This window comes from Chroicocephalus ridibundus, chromosome 3, assembly GCF_963924245.1.
Source record: "Chroicocephalus ridibundus chromosome 3, bChrRid1.1, whole genome shotgun sequence".
NCBI classification, from domain to species: domain Eukaryota; kingdom Metazoa; phylum Chordata; class Aves; order Charadriiformes; family Laridae; genus Chroicocephalus; species Chroicocephalus ridibundus.
In genome coordinates this window covers 99271822-99293685 of record NC_086286.1, presented here as the reverse complement: position 1 = coordinate 99293685, position 21864 = coordinate 99271822, and the positions used below count along the sequence as shown (strand labels likewise).

General features: G+C 38.0%; 1 protein-coding gene across 1 annotated transcript in view; it reads right to left on the bottom strand.

The window, feature by feature from the left end:
* Positions 1-21864, bottom strand: part of EYS (eyes shut homolog) — an 884174-nt gene that overhangs the window by 576123 nt on the left and 286187 nt on the right. Inside the window, exons 20-21 of the mRNA XM_063330257.1 lie at positions 8519-8716; positions 5957-6078 (exon numbers count right to left, since the gene is read on the bottom strand). Coding sequence (XP_063186327.1) covers positions 5957-6078; positions 8519-8716 — 320 coding nt within the window. The remainder of the gene's footprint in view (positions 1-5956; positions 6079-8518; positions 8717-21864) is intronic.

Sequence of the window (21864 nt, the reverse complement as noted above, 5' to 3'; positions counted from 1 at the left end):
ATCTTCCCCCCACTGCTCCTTTCTTCCTGGGCTCAACTTCACTCCTAATTTTCTCTACCTCCTCTCCCAAAGCAGCGCAGGTGGATGGGGAGTGAGGGTTGTCGTCAGTTCATCACACGTTTTTTCTGCCACTCCTTCCTCCTCAGGGACAGACTCCTCACACTCTTTCCCTGCTCCAGCGTGGTGTCCCTCCCACAGGAGACATTCCTCCATTAAATTCTCCAATGTGAGCCCTTCCCACAGACTGCAGATCTTCACAAACTGCTCCAGCATGGGTCCCCCACAGGGTCACAAGTCCTGCCAGAAAACCTGCTCCAGAGTGGTCTCCTCTCTCTATGGGGTCACAGATCCTGCCAGGAGCCTGCTCCAGCACAGGCTTCCCATGGGATCATGGCCTCCTTTAGGCACATCCACCTGCTCTGGCATAGGGTCCTCCACAGGCTGCATGTGGATGTCTGCTCTACCATTAACATCCATGGGCTGCAGAGGGACAGCCGGCCTTACCATGGTCTTCACCACAGGCTGCAGTGGAATCTCTGCTCTGGGCCCCGGAGCACCTCCTCGCCATCCTTCTTCACTGACCTTGGTGTCTGCAGAGCTTTTTCTCTCACATATTCTTACTACTCTCTTCAGCTGCAATTGTGCCCTTAGATTTTTTCCCCCTTCTTAAATATGTTATCACAGAGGTGCTACCACCGTCACTGATGGGCTCAGCCTTGGCCAGAGGTGGGTCCATCTTGGAGCCGGCTGGCATTGGCTCTATCAGACATAGGGGAAGTTTCTAGCAGCTTCTCACAGAAGGCCCCCCTGTAGCCCCTCTGCTACCAAAACCTTGCAACGCAAACCCAATACACCAAACTTCCCAGCATCGATCTCCTTTTTCAGTATCTTAAGTTTTTTATAGTCGTGCTACAAAACAAGAAGGCAATTCTAGTTGGGCTGACCGATGACTGAGAATATATAGCATAGGCATCTGTGCTAATAGTATTAGAAGTACTACCAGCTTTTGATTTTTGCTAGCCTAGGCAACCTAATGAAGGAAGTGTCACCCTAATTAATTACTCTTACTCATGTCTCAGATTAGTTGCAATAGGTAAAATTACTTCTTCTTCCATGGTGCTTCTATAGAAAAGCACCTTATAATTTATCACATATTGCTTAAGATAGACGGAAGTTGATATGTTAGTAAGATGACTTTTCTATTTTTTAAAAATCATCTGTTAATTCTGTGTGTCTGGTTTTTACTACTTAACACTCTATTTTCTTAACAATGCACGGGGCTAATGTAATGCCCAGGCATCTCACTATATGAACAAATTTTGGAACTGAATAATCAATAGATGTCTCAAATTTTGTCTTAGCAACTCAGACATAATGGGTTTTGAGTCCTCAGTTATAACCATTTTGGCAGACGGTCTCGGAGCACTCCACTGTTACAATCTTGAGAATGCAACTGCTGTGTTCCCACTTCTGTCTATACTTAGTTAAGCAAAACACTTTGTGTTTTTATCCTTTTTGCTGCTGCTCACTATGTGTCTTACATTAGTATTCAAAATAGTTTTTGGGTGGGAATTTTATGGTACTGAGAATCTTTATCATAGAGAAACCTTAAAATTCTGAATATGCCACCACCCAGAATGACCGACTAATCCCTTACAGTTTAGTAGTATATGTTAGAGTAATTTAGAAGCTTTGGTCGTATCTGAATGAAGAGGACCACATCCCTGGTAGGACTGGCCAATATAAACACCTTACATAAATATTCTACAGAGAGATTGTACAAACTAGACTTCTTAAAACATCAGCAGCTGCATCACAAACCCAGCTTTTGTGATTTCCTGCTGTCAAATTTAACAAACCTCCTTTTGTAGAACTCTGGTTTGTAGTAAGTCTGGCTGTTATGAAGTTAATTTTCTTCGTAGCAGCCCGTATGGTGCTACGTTTTGGATCTGTGACCAAAAGAGTGTTGATAAGACACCAACATTTTAGCCATTGCTCAACAGTGCTTACACAGAATCAAGGCCTTTTCTTTTTCCTACTGTGCCCCCTCGGTGAGTAGGCTGGGGGTGCACAAGAAGCTAGGAGGGGACACAACCAGGACAGCTGACCCAAACTGACCAAAGAGATATTCCATGCTATATAATGTCATGCTCAGTAATAAGAGCAGAGGGGAGGTGGGTTTTGGGAAGGTGGCCATTGCTTGAAAAGTGTCTGCGCATTGGTGTATGCGTGGAAGGTGGTGATTGCCTTTGTATCACTCGATTTATTTTCTTCTTTCTTTCTCCCTCCCCTTTCCTTTGCTTACTAAACTATCTCAACCCACAAGTTTTCTCACTTTTGTTCTTCCTATTTCCTCCCCTGTCCCATGGAGAGGATAGAGTGAGTGAGTGGTTGTGTGGTGCTTAGTTGACAGCTGGGGTCAACCCATGACACAAGTGTCATTTTTTGTGCCTATTTTTGCTGACATATTGTTAAGATAACATTGTTATCTACTTTTAAGGCTCTATGTTATACCACATTACCAACACCAAAGAGGAATATGTATTGCAGGTGTCATTCTACCAATGCTAATTTTCTCACCTTCACCTAGAAAAATGCATCAAAGGTGTTTGAGCTGTTGGCCTGCAGAATGGAACTTTTATTAGCATAGGGGTAACAACTTAATTATGCCTGAGCCACCAGAGGGTCTAATATGACTGACAATGGCTTGTGCTGGTGTATAGTAGCTCTTGGGTGACAGGAACTGTCAGGTGTACTAGAAAATTGGAGCCTTCTTAAGCTGACGTAGTTGTGTCATTCAGCTCTATACTTCACCTATCCTGATCTCATCCCACGGTCCAATTGCTTAATGCCATCTACTGCCTGGAGAGCCAAGGTAAAGGCAATTAGAGGGTACATTGGAATTCTTTCTCACATTAAGATCTTTGGTCCTTGACTTGTATAATAAGGCTACTGTAATATATCTTTGGAACAAAACTGTATTTGAGGGAGAAATTATGAAACTCCTGAGATCTCCATCTGTTTTTAAGTTTTCCTTGATTACACCTCAGTTGCTCCCCATCCCCCAGCTTATTACCTTTTAGAGAAGGAGGAGGAGGAGAAGACCCTTTACATGTGAAAAATTCATTCTCTAGGGGATTGTTATCTCGTTATCTGTTCTTTTAAAGCTGCTCTGGCTGAAGAAGAGGAAGGAATGGATCTTCTGCTGTTTTTATGAATATACGTTAATTCATTAATTTTCTTTGCATCCATCATGGAGGAATCTTGGTGTATAAAATGGCAGCATTTGATGTGGAAGAAATGCAGTACTCTCTGATACCGAATACAATAGGAAGGACTTTGCATGTGGAATAATATAGTCGCATATAAACCGAATAATACAATCACTTAGTGAGCGAGTCTTTTATGTTCCTCTCAGGATTCAACTTAAAAGATGATCTACATGAAAGTTATTTGAGAAACTTATATCAGAAATTTTAGTTGAAGTAAATATAGTATAGAGAAGAATAGAGAAGGAGGAAATATAAATATGGAATAGCAATTATATCTATTATTTCTACAGCAAAGTGAAACTACTAGCAATTCCCTATTTCTTGTGTTAAAAATATGCTCATACCAACTTTTCAATTTAGCAGAGCCCATTCTGTATTCATTTTCCTCTTTTTTTGAGCACAAAATTATGTTACTATCAAAAATGCCAAAGAACAGTCTTCCAATGAAAAAAATACTGAATATTTTTTATCTCTGCATTAACTGACATCAAAATGAACACTTCAGTGTGAACGCTTACTGTAATGTTGACAACATAGGTGAACTATGTTGAGAAAGACATTGAGGTCTGAAAAAGATCAAATCGAAGGTCTAAAATGACACTTTGCCATTTAGTTTCTACAGCATTTATTTTCTGTAGTTAGTAACTGAATCTAATCCATAGGTTAGACTTTTTAATGTCAGGCTTTCTCTGAAACAGTGAGTCTGCACGGATCTCACTGATTTGCTGTGTCACAGCGCATTTAAAACAAAATGGCATAGGTCTGTGACAAAGAAGATGAGAAATGTATAGGTACTGCAGGAAAAAACCAAACACAAATCAATCAAGAAAACAAAAGCGTGAAAGACATATGAAGAAAAATCTAAACTGTGTTAAAAATTGCAGTGAGCTACCATTCTTTGTCAGGTTTAATTTTTCCCAAATTAAAAAGTCCCCCTGGATCAATATTACGGCTCATTCAGTAAAGCTTAGCAGACATTCTGGGTGGAACGATATGTTTATTTATAAAAAACCCATAATTTTGTCCATTTCTGATATCTTATTTTTTGGGAAGGATGTTGCTTAAACTTTTGCATATAAAACTCCATTTCATCAGTCTCAGTTAAAGCATCAGCTGTAGTTAGGAAAAATAACTGGAATACCTACATACATAATACAAGCTCACGGAGAGTAGGACAGTACCTGCCTTGTGAGCATAAAATTTATTTCTGGAATGCTCTCTAACTTGATTTTAAGATGGCATTATGTGTCCAGTATGAGAGCTTGAAATATTAATTACAGTCTACTGGTAAAAAAATATGCATTTCCAACAGCATTCAAAGACAAGAATAAAAGTGTCACAAGCTCTGTGGTCTCCATACCAAGCATTTAATTTTGTCCAAGGTGTTTACTGGTTCTTGAAGCATATTTACAAAAAAAATATATACAATACATAAAGTGTTTTAACTGTGAAAAGAAGAAACGGCTCTGGAAATCAGAGCAGAGAATTTGAGAAAATTCTCTTGAAGCATGTAACATCTGTTCAAGTTTATTAAGTAGTGGTAGCTGCAGGTTACCATGAGGATTTGCCAGAAAGAAGTACAATTTCTTTATGCATGTACTAAAAAAAACCCACAAAACAAAACACCAAACCAAAAAGACAAAACAACAAAAAAGCCAACCAAACAAAACCCCTCAGACCACTCAGACACTTCTGGGCTTCTGGGATGGGATTCAGCTGGAAATGTAGACACCTAAACATGGGTGTCTGCTTCAGTACTAATGCAGCCTAGCTGTACAGTCAGTGGTACCCACCGGGTTATTCAGTTCACCCAAAGTGGACATCTACAAGATGAGCAGCTGAATAACTCTCTGTGTTGTGCTGACTGTATCAGCAAGGACTCTAGCATCTTTGGTGGGCGCTTAGATGGTTCGCTCATATATAAACACCTGTATTTAGCCATTTAAAAATTAATGTGAACTCTACACCATGCTTTAACATTGTATTAGTTTAATATTCTCACAAACATGCTGGGAGAAAATAAAAAAAGGAAAAAAAAAGCCGACCTTCCATATTTTTTAACCACCCGCAATTTCTCTGCTAATCTGAATGTTTCTTAAGGACAATTTTCATACTGTATAGTCTTACTGCCCCTGTTGAGTACGTTGAAAACAAATTGGTTCCTGACAGATTCCTGGAGGGAGTGACACAGAACATGGGCCACCTCTGGTGCCAAACTTTACTCCTTCTCTCCCATGAAGGAATCAGTTGATAGAATGCTTTTATTTCTGAGAAGAAATAAGTTATTGTTTCAGGAACTAATATAGCTGAAGAATTTTGAAAATAAATGGTGAAGTACTTAAGGCATTTTGGGGGATATGATACTTTTTAAGCCCCTTTGTGGGTAAACGAGTATTCCTGTCACTTCCAATGAGGCCATAAACACACCCAGTTCTGCTCCTTTTGAATTCCCTAAATAACCCTGTTGACTCAATAACTGCTTTTAAAAGATAAAAACATTTCTTTTTCCCATTGCCTATATCATTACAAATAAACAAAAAAACAGTGATTGTAAAGCACGATCATAAAACTCTTCACAGGTGTATGCATTAAGTGGTGGTTTAGAACTAGCAATAGTATTTTGCTTTAGATTGCAGGAAGAAAACTTAGCAATCATTTTGATTTAAAAAATATTCTCTACTAACCAGATGTAGATCAACACATGTAGAATTGTGTTCACAAGCGTTGATTATGCAGTCATCAATGTCCTGGTCACATTTCAGTCCTGCATATCCTGGGTTGCACAGACAATAGAAGCCATCGACAACTGTAACAGAGATAGTATTTAGATAGATCTAAAACACTAAGAGTGTTTTAGAATAACAGCTGAATGTAGTAAAATAAAGTAAGCTGTAGTTATGACTAGTATCTGGAAAAGATTTGGACTGGCTTTACCTAAAGGATGTGGACATGTTAAAAAATTGAAATAAATGAAATGCAATATCTCAAAACACCTTTTTAATATGAAAGCAGATTTCTTTACTGCATTTTACCTAAACAATTCAAATATTCTGATCTAAAAATTATAAATCAATGACTCATTATTAGCTTCTGAAATAGTGATGGCCTCTTATAAGCTAACGAGTAATTTTCCATCACAAAACTGTACACAGAGTGCATAAGATTTTATCTTTCATATTGTGCCTAAAGGAGATGCAACAGTTAAATGTTGTTTGGTTTGCTGGCTTTTGTGGTTTTTTTTGGTAAGGGATGCCTTATGTTATACCATTATATTAAAGGAAAACTTGCTTGAGTTTTATTTGGCAGCTCAACCTGTGATGTATTTCTATGCTTCATTTTTAAACAAGCTAATAATAAGAATCTTCTCCCTTTTTCATCATTAATTTCATCATTAAAGAGGAATCTTTAGAGTGCTATGTCCATATAAGGAACTTGTGACAGCAGTAATTGCACTTCTGGCAGGCCTGCGTTTATTCTAACCTCAAAGAGGTCCCTGGATTCTTCATTATTTCTGAGGTTTACCATGGAATCTATTCTGCCATTGTGTCTGTACACATAGCTGCTATTGCATTCATTAAATATTTTAAGTCCTTCAAAGTAGGAGCATTATTCAATTGCAGAGTCCTCAGGATTCTAACTTTCTACAGACAGTGCGCTTAGTGCAGAGGAACTGAGATGTCCACTGATACAACCGAAGTCCAGAAGCACCACAAAGACAAGCTCTCCCAAAAAATCTGTCACTTTGTGAGCATGAAGAACTTTACTGGAGCTCATCTAAATTCCAGTTCAAAAATATCTCTGAACCAATGTTGACTATATAGAAAACATCTGTAAACTTTTTAGGAAATAGCCGTTACTAGATAAAATATGAAGCCACTCACCTTATCCCCGTGTATGGAAAGATAGAATTCTTAGAGCTTATTGAAACTGGGTTTTGGTGGTTTTGTTGCCTTTTTTTTTTTTTAAAAACTTGGAGCATTTTAGGCAGTGATATATTTAGGAATTTGGGGTAAGATCTCATCTGAAACTATTAAGTTGATTAGATCTTCTGCAAATTTGTGTAAAAATTTTGAATTTCAGGGAAATTCTCAAGTCATCATTCTCATTTTAAAAAGGATGTGGGGAAAAAGGAGAGAGATGTAGCAGAAGAAAAACATGGTTTCTCAGTGCTTAAAGCGTGGGACCTATAAGAAAAAGTTGAGTCAGACATCTTGCTTTGTATTAGTCCCTTCAGGGAAGGGTTAATAGTTAGAGGGCTGTTTAACAATAACTTCAAGGGCAGTTGCACAAACGACAGAACCGTATTCCTCTCAGTAGTGTTAGATGATATAATAAGGGACAATGGCCCTGAGTTACAATTTAGGAGATTCAGATGGGGTTGGGAGGTGAGGGAAACACTACAAAAGTAGTGCATCAGCGGAAAAGGCTGTCACAAAGAGCTTGTGGAATTTCTGTCCATCCTTAGAGGCTGTCAAAACCCAGCCAGAAAAATCCCTGACCTGATCTAGCACTGTTGATAGTCCAGCTTCATGCGGGTTTGACTACATGACCTCCAGATATCATTCCGCTTTCCCGACAGCATTATAAGATTCTCTGAAAATTACCACTTTTACTTTTTTTTTGACTAAATGTAGTAAGTGTCTGATAGGTGGTAATAGCCCCATAAAACCTTCCCGTAAGTACTCCATACATAATGGGTGCTACTAAACTTAGCTTGCCAATCCAGACAGAATGTGGTAGAGTAATTCATGATCAAGTTGCTTCTAAAACCTTTAAGTATATCTGTCAGTGAAAGTGTAAGTTACGGGGTTATGTGACAGAAGGCACTTAATAGTAAACAAACACTCCGTTTTGCATCACTTTGATATTTAATGCAGTTTTTGTCCTCGTTAGAATTATGACATATACTGCCTAACTACTCCATGAGCTCCTTTTCAGCACCTGAATATTCTCTCATCAAATGCACAATGTAAGATGTGTTTGGCTAATTTAGGTATCAAAGGAGACAGCACAAATCTCATTAAAATTTCTCATTAGCTGCAATTCTGACCCTCTGAACACACAAACCCCAGTGCCAGGAGTTGAGGCATTTGGCAAAAATAATCCTCCTGGTACTGGCTGTAGAGCTTCAGACAAGCTAAATTTCAGTAAATTATCCACTGTTCTCCCCAGAGCAGCTCAGTAGCTACAGACGCTTCAACAGAAAGACTGCTCTACATTAAAGCGGGTAACCAGACTGAACTCACTGTCATAGCAGTATCCGTGGAGGCAAGGGTTAGAACTGCACTCATTGACATTGATCTCGCAACGTGGACCTGCAAAGCCCTTCACACACTGGCACTGGAATCCAAGGGGAAAAACGTCCAAATTTATTTCTTCTATGCACACAGCTCCGTTCTCACAGGGACTGCTGGCCTCACAGGCCCTAAACTCACAGTTCAAACCTGAAAAGGAAAATGGCAAAGCTGTCAGTGTTTAACTAATGAACATATCCCTGCAGCTGCTGCCTATTATGAGCTGTATTTTCTTTGTATCCCTGGTTAAAATGGAGTTGGAACATCTCAGAGGTATATGCATGTGTATTACCATGCAGAAACATGTATTTGCTTTGTAGAATTACAAACAAAAAAAGACAATTTTATCTGTTCTGTTTACATAATGACATTGCATTTTAAAATCGTAATAGCTTTCTCAATATATTTTATAGTTATTCTGTTTACCTTATCCTCTAAAATGGCTCAGAAAGTGTATTTAAAAATAATTAATGAATTTTGTTTTGAAGCCTCCTGTTATGTCTTCCTGATATCTTGTTGTCACAGCTACCATATGAGCTGTTTATACATTAACCCATAAACCTGAACATGAATGAGATGTAAGTTAACTCATATAATTGTTCTGCATGCAATTTGTGACTACAAACAAATGGATTTTACTGAAATTGTGTATGTATTTAATAACGATTGACTGCCTCCATCATTTATAAAAGTTCCGTATAATAGAAAATCCCACGCAGTCCCTCTACTCTTTCCTAACAAACACTCTAGTGTGTAACAGATTATGTACGTTTATCTGGGCTAATCAAGGAACTGTGTGATGGTGATCTTGGGTTGCATATGCCATCATCTAAACCTTTAATTTGCAATAAATAGATCAAAAGGGATTAAAAGGCCCTTTAAAGTGAGTCTTAATTTGTTAGAACATAAGCAAGACTGATTCATGTTTTCCAGTAGCGAAACTCCAAATGATGAGGGCAGACAGAACAGAGATCAAATGGGTCTGGGTTTGTAAAGCTGCCTCCCTTTTCCCTCAGTGTTGCTGAAGGCATGTCTGTTCTTTCAGGCTTAGTTTCAGACAGAGCTCAGGGGCTTTTGGGGCTGCGATAACCTGTGCACAAGCCCCTCTGAGTCCCTTTGAAGCCCATCTGCCTTTCTGTGCCTGCTGAGGCTGGGCTGTGTCTATGCTATGCTTTCTGGCGGAGCTGCCCAGGGTTTGCTGTACCCCAGGCCCTCTGCCCGCTTCCCTAGTGTCCTTGCCCCAGCTCTGATTGCCCAGCCATCCCTTCCTGGAGCAGCTTCTCCCTGCCCCAACAACCTCCCTCTTCCTTAGACAGGCTGTAACCTTAGACCCAGCGATGGGCAATGTGACACTACAACATAAAGCACCTGGATAGTCATGTAAAAAAATTCAAATCCATACAGTTATGTTGTGGTGGGTTGACCTTGGCTGGCTGCCAGATGCTCACGCAGCTGCTCTCTCACTCCCCCTCAACAAGGCACATGGAGAAAATAAGAGATAAAGATGGGGTACCACTTCCAATTACTGTCACAGGCAAAACAGGCTCGACTTGAGGAAAACCGATCGAATTCATTGCCAGTTAAAAATAGAATAGGATGGTGAGAAACAAACACAAAACACCTTCCTCCATCTCCCTCTTCTTCCCAGGCTCAACTTCACTCCGTCACTCCAGACTCCTCTGCCCCTTCCCCACACCTGAGCAGCGCAGGGGGATGGGGAATGGGGGTTGTGGTCAGTCCGTAACGTTTCCTCTCTGCCCCTCCTTCCTGCTCACACTTTTCCCCTGCTCCGGTGCTGGTTCCCCCACAGGCCACAGTTTCTGCCAGGAGCCTGCTCCACCATGGTGTTCTCCAGGGGCTGCGGGGGCATTTCTGCTCTGGTGCCTGGAGCACCTCCTCCCCCTCCTTCTCTCACCTCGGTGCTTGCAGGGTGGTTTCTCACGCTTTTTTCCTCATGATTCACTGACTGTGCAGCGTTTTGCCCTTTTTTATACACATTTTCCCCAAGGTGCCCCCACCGTGGCTGCGGGGCTCAGCCATGCCCTTCAGTGGGTTGGTTGGAGCCGGCTGGAACCTGTTGGAACTGTCTGGAACCGGCTGCGTCCAGCTCGGGGCAGCCCCGGCCTCTCCTCACAGAGGCCTCCCTGCAGCACCCCCCACCAGGGCCTGGGCACAGGCACCCTCTCCACGAGATGAGCCATGCTTGTGAGACGGAGAACAGTACTGAGAATTTTCAATTTCTTTTCAGGCTCAAAATTTCAGACAGGAATTCCTGACAAAGCATCGACCAGTGTTACAGGTCACCTGTAGTATATGGCAGCTTTGAGTTTGTAGACCGGTTGCTAATTAACAGAACTGACAACTCATACAGGTTTTTTGGATATAATTTTGGGGAAACTGAATCAGTTAAGTGATTAGCTTATTCTGGAGGAATATATTGAATATTTATTGTGGTTTCAGAACAGCAAGACTTTAACTCTAGCATAGTGGTTGAGATCCAGCTACAGTGCTGTACAGAACTTTTGTATTTACAGAGATATGTTTTCGGATTTGGGGTCTGCTATAAAAGAGTGTGGTCAGGCGCACAGTTATTATACACTTAATATTGGCTGCAATCAGCTGAACCTGTTGTATCTCCTCCTCTGCTTGCACTGTCATTATAGACCAGATTTTGTTGGCCTATTCCACACTAACTGCCTTCCTTTGTTTTACAGTAACTGTTAGTCACATAGCAGCTCACTGGTGTGAACAGGCCTTCTTCATTAAAATGAAACACATAGATGAGCAGGTTCCTTACTGTAGGTGAGCTGGTTCCTTAACAGTGTCGTGGTTTGGGCTGAGCTGGCCACTAAAGCAAATGACAGATGCTCTCTTTTACCTCTCTCCCCTTCAGAGAAGAAAGAGCATCTCCTTCAAACCAGGACAGTCACCTAAGGGATGAGTTCTTACAGCTTCTCATAGCAAAAGCAACAAGTAGGAATGAATTAAAGTAAAAAAAAAAACCAAAAAAAACCCAAAAACCAAAACCCAACCACCCTCTGACTCCAGTAGTCATGCTGACAGAGGAGAAAAAGAAGGGCACAAGTTGTTCCCTGTCTTTATGTCACCAGTAATCTCTCCGGTGCTGGGTGACCCTGCCATAGGCAGCCGACAGCCTCAGATCTGGAATTCATGAACTGCATAGAAAAAGCTGCCATATGGCACACTGAGATTTTGCCCTGAAGTTTTCATCTTTATATCACAACAGCTTGACATGGGTGACAACCCTGCTGATTCCTAAAGTGGAGTTCACACCCACGCTAATGAGCTTAACACATGGCTGACAGTCATAAAGGGAACTGTGAGATGATCTAGTAATACAGTACTTGTTTTTCTGCTGTGTTGATGGAAGAACCTTTAAAGAGATTTGCCCATCCTCTTACATGGCAAGTGTTTGTGGGGGTAGGCATTTCTGTTAGATAAAGCAAAAGTCATGCCACACTGCATCAGTTTTCCCGTACTGTAGTATTTTTCTCGAATGCTAGACACCGCCAATTTTTAGATGAGAGAATAACACAATTTTGTCCACCATTGCTTCACTGTAGTGGTGCTGGTGAGGTTGTATGCGTGAGACTCAGACAGCTTACATGCCTCTCCGGATGAAACTGACTCTTCCTCACCTGTTGACATGGCCCAATCCTTATTCCATAAGTGAACCTCTGTAGGTGAAGAGAAAGTCTCCTTCAAGTTGTCAGAAGTAATCATCTTCCGGCCTCCACTGTCGTAGAATCTCTGTCCCCCCATGCCTGAGCGTATCCTCTACCTGTCCTTACCCTCTCCTCCAGTCCAGCTCCTGTGGGTAACAGACTTTTGCCCCTTCGAGGTCTCTAAGAAAATACTCTTCATCTTCCATTTTGTCATCACTGACACTGTGTAGCCTGTTCATTCTCCTCAGCAACTTCCCCTGGCAGCATGGCAACTTGACCAGGATGCGTATGTGGCTGGTAAGGACCTCATGCACCTTCCTCCCATGCTGTACTGCAAGCAGGAGCCTGGGTTTAGATTCTTGCTTAAGGTAGCTCCCTAGAAGGGTGTGAGGTCCAAGTGAAGTTTGTACTGATTTGAAATTACACTAAAAGTGTTCCCTGACCAAAAAAAAAAAAGACTCTTTGAGGGATTAGCAGAAAAATAAATAACTGCTTTTGTTCTATCTGTAGTAAAGCAAAACAGCACAAAGCAAAACGTATTTACATTATCCTGACACTTACAAAGAATGGTAAATTAAAATCTAGTCATAAAGTTGATGACCTGGGTTAACAATCCTATTTACCAAATGAGGCCAAAACATGTGGTATAATATTAATTGCTAGTAGTATTCTAAACAGTTTTTTCAGTGCCCTCTTTCAAGCAACCTCCATCACTCTTTAATTAGAAATGCAACCTCTTTTTCCTACCACCCAGCTTTCCTGCCTATCACTGCATGGAAAATCTTTTTCTGCTACTGACAGAAATGGCAAAGATTTCATTCATATTCAAACTAGAAGACTGGGAAAACAAAAAGACAAGAAATTAATAAGACTGTCTCCTACCCACTCAGTCCCTTTCCCTGAATCAATTAATTTTTAACCATCAGTGTTGAGAATTAATAATTTAAAAGACCATTTCCTCACTCAGAGGATTACAGCTGTTTATATTATTTTAATACGATTCTGAAAATAATTTGTTATTAAATAATTGATTATTAATGCTAATCAATATAAGTAGAAAAAAAAACCAAGAAAAGAAAGTTAGCTAATTTAAAGTAGAATTTTTTTGAAAAATGCATATCCACACAAAGATTAAAGTTGGATAGTAATAGGCAATGGTGCTTACATGTTAGTACAATGCATGCACTGCTGCTGTTGCTCTTATATCCGCATTTTTACAAAGCTGTAAATGTATGATTAAAGGTATTTGGATAAATCAAGCAGCAAACAGATTATAGGTGAAAAAATGTTCATTAAAGTAGATTAATCAGAATACGGAATTCATGTCTTCTGCATTTTCTTTCATAAAATATTTGTTAGAGATATTTTGTGAAAATACAGAAATATTAAATGCTTAACTGTAGATGATTAATTTGAATACATCTATTTTTTACTAAATATATCAAAAAAGAGAAAGAAAGTACGCCCAACAGATCAAATGTGAAAGAATCGAACACAGAAGTTCATTAATGAATTAATAAGTTCAGCACATCTTTCCAACCATGCTTATTTCCATTAGACAAGTTTAACCTTTTTGCTTGTTTAATTCTTGGCTATATTTTATTGATTACAAGAATAGATTGTCTTTACTTTGCTAGACAATTAAAGGCCTGTCTATCAGAATAAACATGAACAAACCCTCAAAGAATATGCACAAATGATTAAATTGCACAGTCAGTTGAAGGACAGTTTTCTTTTCAGTGGCACAATATATCGGATTAAATATTATACTTCTCTATATTTAGAAGCATATGCTCATAACATACACTATGCTTCTCTATTAGCATACAATATATATCAAATAATGAATAATTTATTTGGAAACTCCTCTTTGTGTGTTTAGGAATAAGAAGTATTTTGCATATTCAGAAATGTCTTTCTGCTAATATTAATCAGTTCTCTTTTCTGCTGTGTTTGCTTATAATTCTTCAACAGTTGAATCTCTAAATATCATAAATGAACAATGAAAATAGATATTTTTGCTGAAAAAGATTGTTCTGTTAAGGCTATTATTAAAAATCAAAAGCATAATTTATAAAAAAGACATAGAAAATAAATTACCCGATAAGTTTTCATTTCTTTATGTGAAATTATTTACATTTTTTTGTTTTATTTGCTTAGCATAAATCTGTACATTAAATGTTTTGATACATACTACAGAATTCTCTTATAATCAGAAATGGCATCTTTTCAATGTTGTTATTCTCTTTTGGAAAATAATTTAATAAAAACCCCATTTGCTACTAATATTTTAAGAAATTAAATCTGACAACAGCTTTCAAAGTCAGCATTTTGCAGTAAAAGTATGGACTGAATCAATGACAAAATATGTCTGATTGCAAACTGCTGGCATGATTATGACAACACCGTGAAAATAAACTGTTTGTGGCTAGTACCAGAACAGTAAGTGTGTCATTTGTATGGCAATTTCCTAAATAATACCAAGTGTTCTGGTACTGGTGTTAAATATGCACTCATAAGGACAGGAAGCTCTCAAGACAGACCCAGTGCTGTCATTGCCAAGTGGTCCATGTGGGGGTTTGGACGAGAGGAGGAACCACCCAGGTAGGAGCGCCTACCCTTGGGCACCAGGCTGGGGCCAGAGGAACTAGTGACGCTGTGAAGTTATGAAGTGAGTGTCACAGTCCCGGCTCTAATGGCTGCTCCAACAGGAACTGTGATGCTGATCTGATCTTTGTATCTGATCTTTGGAAACTGGATAACTAAAAGATTTTTTTTATTTATTTTATTTTATTGGGATCCAGCTCCAGTAACCTTATGACACTGGTATCATTGGATTTCAGTAGCCTTGCTTAGAATCTATTTGCCATTGTTATAAATTTTTTGAAACAATATATATCATAAAGTTAATAGCATTTTGCTTCACTGAAATGAGAAAATTACACCAGTTTGAAGGATGTCCGTAAGAAAAGAATAGGGAGAAAATCTACAACAGACTGATTTTATACGGCTGACATGAATACATGAAATTTTTCAAAAGATCACGTTAACTCAGGAATGTTTTTATTTAAATTTACATTGTTTAGTTTATATGCTCAGGTTCAGAATGTAAAGACTATTTTTTCAAAATGACACTACACTTATTTCATATATGAAGTAAAAGCCAATGACTCATGTGAATCTTCCACGATAAATATGTTTTCCTAGATGTTTTCTGTTTTTAGTTTTTTCCCGTTACCATCATAACATCACTGCAACAGCATTAAGTTTCAGTCTTTCAGTAACTCACCTTTTAACAACCAAGCTAAAATACACTTCTAACATTGAAGTGAATCACCACTGTTTTCCAAGGTAAATTAAGTAAATCGAACACCATTCAATAAAAGTAAAAATGTATTCAGTTATGGGAGATAATCTAGTGTACAAAGGCACTATAAGGCTGTATAAAAACCAAAAAACCACCCCTCAAAATCCCTGCCCCCAATCTATATGCAACTTTCTGTTTTTCCAAAGACTGTTCTTTTGAAACTAGTGTATACAATAATTTTAATATAAAAAATTATTTTATCACTTCAGAGAAATCTGGTTTTGGTTTTCATCAACTTTATACAGCTCAATGGTGCCAATCCCCAAAGACTTTTATAAACTTATCATTAAATCCCAGGAATACTAATGATCAGTTAGATGCCTAAAATTTGATGTCCTTGTAACTCTAAAGATTAAACGTCTTAATGCTAAATATGAAATTGTCTCTATTAAAAGTTCAAAATTGTCATTTTCTATAACTTTGAAAAGTTCAGATGTACCCCTAAGTTCACCACTGTTTTATGAACTGTCTGCTTAGCTTGATCTACTTTGTGGCATAAGAAAACAAAATACCTCTACAACTGAGATGATTAAATGCTAATAAATGTAAATAAAAAAGCAGAAGTACCCAGGAAGTGGATAGGAAGGAAAAAAAATACCTGCAGAAGCATGCATATATTGATATTGCTTGAAATTAAGCAAAGTATTACTTTAACTGCTTAAAAACATAGCAAGTCTTTTCTTTCAATTCAAATGTATAGCCAATCCGTTCTTTTTCTTGGAGTACAAATTCTACTTTCCATGAAAAGAATTGCTTTGTGATTCTATATCTAATCTGTGAAAAGGCATTTTCTGTGGAATCCATATTAATTGAAAATCTGTATGTTTGTTTGTTTGTTTGTTTTAAAGGAAGAATGTTTGAAAAGCAATACTTAGCACTTTTCAAGTAAAAAACATTTCCTTAATTGTGTATGATAATGCAGACCATGCAACAATGCTGGAACAAAGCATGAGATAGACCCACATCACAAACTTTAAAATGAAAATCACACAGAGATACATATTATTGCTCCATACCTGTATAAATTTCTGTAAAAAATAGACAAAGACAGAAGTCGGATATATTATTTAAGTGCATTTTTTCTTTTAAAATATACAAGTTTATAAATAATAAACAATGAAGATATGTCTGTATCCACATCTGTGCATTTCACATTTCAACATACAAGCATGCTTCACTTTTTCTTAGAAAATAACAGAAGAACCCTACTAAGGAAAACAATTACCACAAATTTATTTCCTACTGAAATACATGGGAATGCTTTTCTTTTCATTCTTTTATCTTATCTTTGTTTACTATATCACAATTCAACTGTAATTACTAATATATGCAAAAAACTTACAGAGAGCTGGTGTCAAACTCAGTTTTTCTTTATGGCCTGTGGGTGTCATTTTCAGGTGTAGTAATGGCCACCTTTTGTTCAAGTGGCCAAATCCTTCTGTGTTTTGAGATCCTGTTTGACAGGTTTAGCCAGACATTATTTATTTCGTCTGATACCAGGATTATTATTTTATTGCTTTTATATATTTGTGTCTTGGCAGATGACCCTAAATAGGCCTGCCATGTAGAAAAATAAAGCTGTAATCATTTGTTTCACCAGCCAAATCCCTCCTCCCCGCCCCTGAAATTTGGTAAACTTTTATTTGAGCAACAGCAATGTCCTCATAATTTGTAGGGCAGCCAGGGAAAACATAACCATGTTTTAAGTCTTTGAAAAATTGTAGTTTGCACATACTTTCTGGAAAATTAAGGGACAGATAAATACAGGTTCTCATTTGCAATGAATATACCTTGTATTATCTACATAACTTCAATCTCCTCCCTCTAACCAAGGGTCTTGTACACCATTCTCACAGAATGACTAATGAAATTCAAACCCCTTATCTGCTGTGGATGACTGGATTTACACATGCGGTATTCCCAGAGTACTCACGGCTGTAAAGGCTTTAGAAAATTTTTCTTGTGGATCAAGATGTGTCCCAAGGTGCAAACTGAAAGCAGAGCTGAAACTACAACACATACCTCACTGAATTTATATGGACAGAGTTAAGCAACCAGGGCTTTTAGAGATGCCTTTGGGTTCTCAGTGCTGTTCTGGAAGGCCATGGGTCTCCTACAGATCTTGTCGTATCTGCCAGACCCTTGTGGATACCTAATGTACCCAAGAGGGTCTAAGTTGACCCTAGAAATGGCCTAAGTGAATTACTTGCTCTCTGAATTGTTTGATTTTGGGGGCAGAAATACCTGAATTTATGTTTCTAGATGGCAACTTTTAGCAACAATAGAAAAATCAGTAAAAATATGAGAAAAATATTCTAAAGTTGTTCTTCAGTGACTTCATATATGAACCAACAGCAAGTCCCAGTTCATACTGATTCCCATTTAGGCATTTCATAGCCTTTTAGACTACCCTTCGTTTTCATTGCTTGGAGGCAATGCATATTTTCTAGGTAATATACCACAAACGTGGCCGCTCTGCCTCTATCCACAAAAAGCTCCTATGTGATGCAAAGTGCCCTTCATAGCTCTATGCACCAGTTTAATTTTTCCCCTAAATAAAATTTTATTTGGCTGTTCAGTGTCAAGAGAGTGTCAAAACTAGATATAAACTGGTGTTGAACAGGAGATATTCTTTTATGGTCTAACACAGAGATATGCTAGAGAGAGCCACAGGTCTTGCAAAACTGCCTTTTTGCATGGGTCTTGGCACAGGAAAGACTGAAATTTAGCCTATGAGAACTGAAAAAGTAATTGCTCTATTATCTCTACTCTAGTTTTTTGCCTTCATGAACGCTTACATTTCTTACTTATTATCTGTTTTGTAATTAGCTGTTCCCATAATAGAGTGTCCTATGCTGAAAACTCCATTATTACTCTTGCTTTTCAACAGACTTAAGCATTTTTTTTTCTGCTGAGTTGCCTTTCTCACTAGTTTACTTTCTTTTGCAACATGTTTAATGGCCAATTACCATTTTTGCTTTAATCTTAATTGGAACACATTTGGAGACATGTGTCATTAAGGCTGCAACAAATAAGCAGACATTTCCTCAGAACCGAATTTGATTTTCCTCTACAATTACATACATTTGATTAAAAAGGTCATACCTATTAGCAACATCTAGACCAAACACATACAGTGCATTTTTTTTAAATGAGTCATGTAATATTTTGGATGGGGCTTTGAGCAACCTGGTCTAGAGAGAGGTGTCCCTGCCCATGGCAGGGGGGTTGGAACTAGATGATTTTTAAGGTCCCTTCTAACCCAAACCATTCTATGATAAAATTCTTCACTCTATGTATTAAAAACAAGTTACTAAACAGCTTTTCTTTTTTTAAATTAAAAAAAAAATATATATTCATGTCAACTCTTACAGGGCTATCCCATATAAAATATACAATCTCTACATGAAAGGGACAACTTAACGCTTTCTTCCTTCCTGCGCTTTCTTTGGGAACAGCAGAATACTGTCTCAGTCCATGGGTCACAGAAATGTTGGTAAAGTAGTTTGGTTCACCTTTTCCTTAAATACCAGTGTAGAAAATAAGGACAATTTGCAGTTCTGGTGTGGGAGTGCAAGATCTCTTCTTAGCTTTCAATCCCAATTAAGAATAAAGTACCCTTATAAGTCACGCTTTATTTTCTGTAAAAATAAGCTGGTCTAGAAATTGTAGTGGGATCATTCTCCTTTTGCATGCTAAGAACGCTGAAAAGCAGCATCCCTCATACAGGGACAATCTCACTTTGCTACACTCTCAGCAAGGACTGATGTCTAGTAGTTATGACTAATTTCATTGATGTGGCTGTGTGATGCATAAATATGTTGTCACTTCAAAGCTGTCAACAGTAAACTTGCATTTATTACTACAGACTTGGCTGTTAGAAGAATATTTGAATATACCGCAAAGTTCTTATAAAACACCAAAACCACCAATGCATCTAAATATGGATGAAACAGCTAATGATTGGGGCAAAATACCTAGAGGTACCTGAAAGTAGATATGTAATACTAGAAAAACTCGAAAGTGTAAGAAAGACTCATCTACTATGTAGTGGGCCAGTTTTACTAAGAAACAGTAAAACAGTGTTTATCAGTTGAGCGTTTGAGCACATCTTCTACTAAGATATCTTTGAACAATTGAATGAACTGCAGACATTCCTCCTCTTCCCTTCATACCACTGAGGAAGAGCCAGATAAAATCTATAAACTGATGTGCTCCTCCAGCTGTAAGTTATATGAAGACTTAAAACCAAGGAAAGCAAATAAAACTGTAGCAATCCAAAAAGATAGTTCTAATTTTGCTGGCATGCATGGAGGAATATAATGGGTGTGTTTCAGCCTTATAACAAAATAAATAGCCTAAGACAAAAAATGCTAAATCATAATGGCGACCAGCAAGGGACTGAAAAATGTGGTAGGTTTGAAGTTTGGAAAAAAATTTTTTTCACTCCTTAGCATAAAAGAAGACGGAGCCTTTCTTTCTTTCATTGAAAATTAAAGGGCATGTTGATTTCAGAACATGATCATTATCAATTTCAGCTTCCGATTATTCTCTGATATAAATATAGATAAAATATATATTTTATATATAGATAAAATATAACAATGGGGACTAAAAAATTTACTAATTGCACTGTTCTTGAACTGTGTGTGAATTTTTAATGGAACAAGACAGTATTTCCTGCTAGAGACATGGGAGCTTTCACTCTACCTTCCATGAAACTATTAGGACCCCTTAAATGAGACAGTCTCACAATATGTTTCTCACACACTCTGCTCTCTTCTGAAGCACTTAATACCAATTCTGCAATAACTGTCATTCTGTTATAGAAAGGCTACAATTGTGGAATCAATATCATAATAGAAAAGTTATTATTATAACTCTCCAGTTAGGATATTATAATGGAATCAAGCTCATAAGAGAGCTGAGAGGCCTGCTTAATACTGTAATAGATAAATTACTGCCAAAGACTATCAGTGATAATGTATTAGCCAGAAGTGTTGCTGAATATACTTCTCAGCTGTTTGTCTCCTGTCGCTAATGTTAAAATCTTTGATTTTTCCTGCCCCCAAATCAACTTTGCCTTCTTGCTCCCAGCTCCAATAGTTACTTTGCCAGTGGGGAATGCAACAGAAAACCAGCTGATCCCCTTTCTCCGTTTCTGAACAACATCAGAATGTTCTCTGATAAAAAAATGTCCATTATACATGACTGTCAGTGTTGTACCTCAGATATGATAGAAAATGGGTGGAAGAGGGAAACATTTCTAAAATAGTAGCATATTTGCAGGGACTAATACATTAGAACCAAGCAGAAGCAGTTGTACCAGATAGGTACTTGGGTTAAATCTTGTATGAAAATGACGTTACACTGCAGTATGTGTAATTGGCAGCATGGTAAATAGCATTTCAACATTTAAGGATGAGATGTAATCGTAATTTGTACTATACAAGTCAGTGACACGACACTAGTGAAAGAAGACAGAAATGTAGAACTGGATTTTAAAAAGAGGACTGTCGTTTTGCGGTAATTAGAACATACTCAAAAGCATATGCAATACTGGTGGCATAGATAACTATTATAAATGGCAAATGCATATTTTATAAATCTAGATGCTATTATTTTTTTCCCCATTTTACCTCAGTTAAAACACATGCTCAGTGAGGCTCAGTAACTTCTAGGAATTCTGTCTGGGCTTACACTGGAATCTCTTCAGTAATAACATAATCTGGTATATATTTTTTTTTTCTTTAATCAAATCTTGAGCTTCCTCCAAACTAAGGTCAAAAGAGTTATGATATAAAAGTATATGGACTTTGAAGTTCATTATTTTATACCTTATCAGGACTACAGGTAAAGCTCTGTGATTTTGGAAAATAGACATTCAATTTTCCCCTCCACAGGACAAGAAACTTGGCTGAAAGAGGATGAAAATACTTCAGTTATCATATTCAGTAATTGGAACATTATTAGAAGTCGATAAGGATGTTATTTTGTATCTGGAATTCTTATAAGTTTCTTCAGTTTTCTTTTGAATTATAGGTGGACTGCTGGTACCTTCAAGCTGTTCAGCTGAACATGTGTGAAAAGTCAAAGGTAGCAATTTCAGTGGCAATAATTCCAATGAAATACTAGAATATATGGAAAGACCAGTGATCTACACTAGCTCTGGGGAAATCCTCTGTCCGGGGAATACTGATGGAGAGGAGTGCATTAGTTTTGTCACTGTTAGGGTTACAGCAACA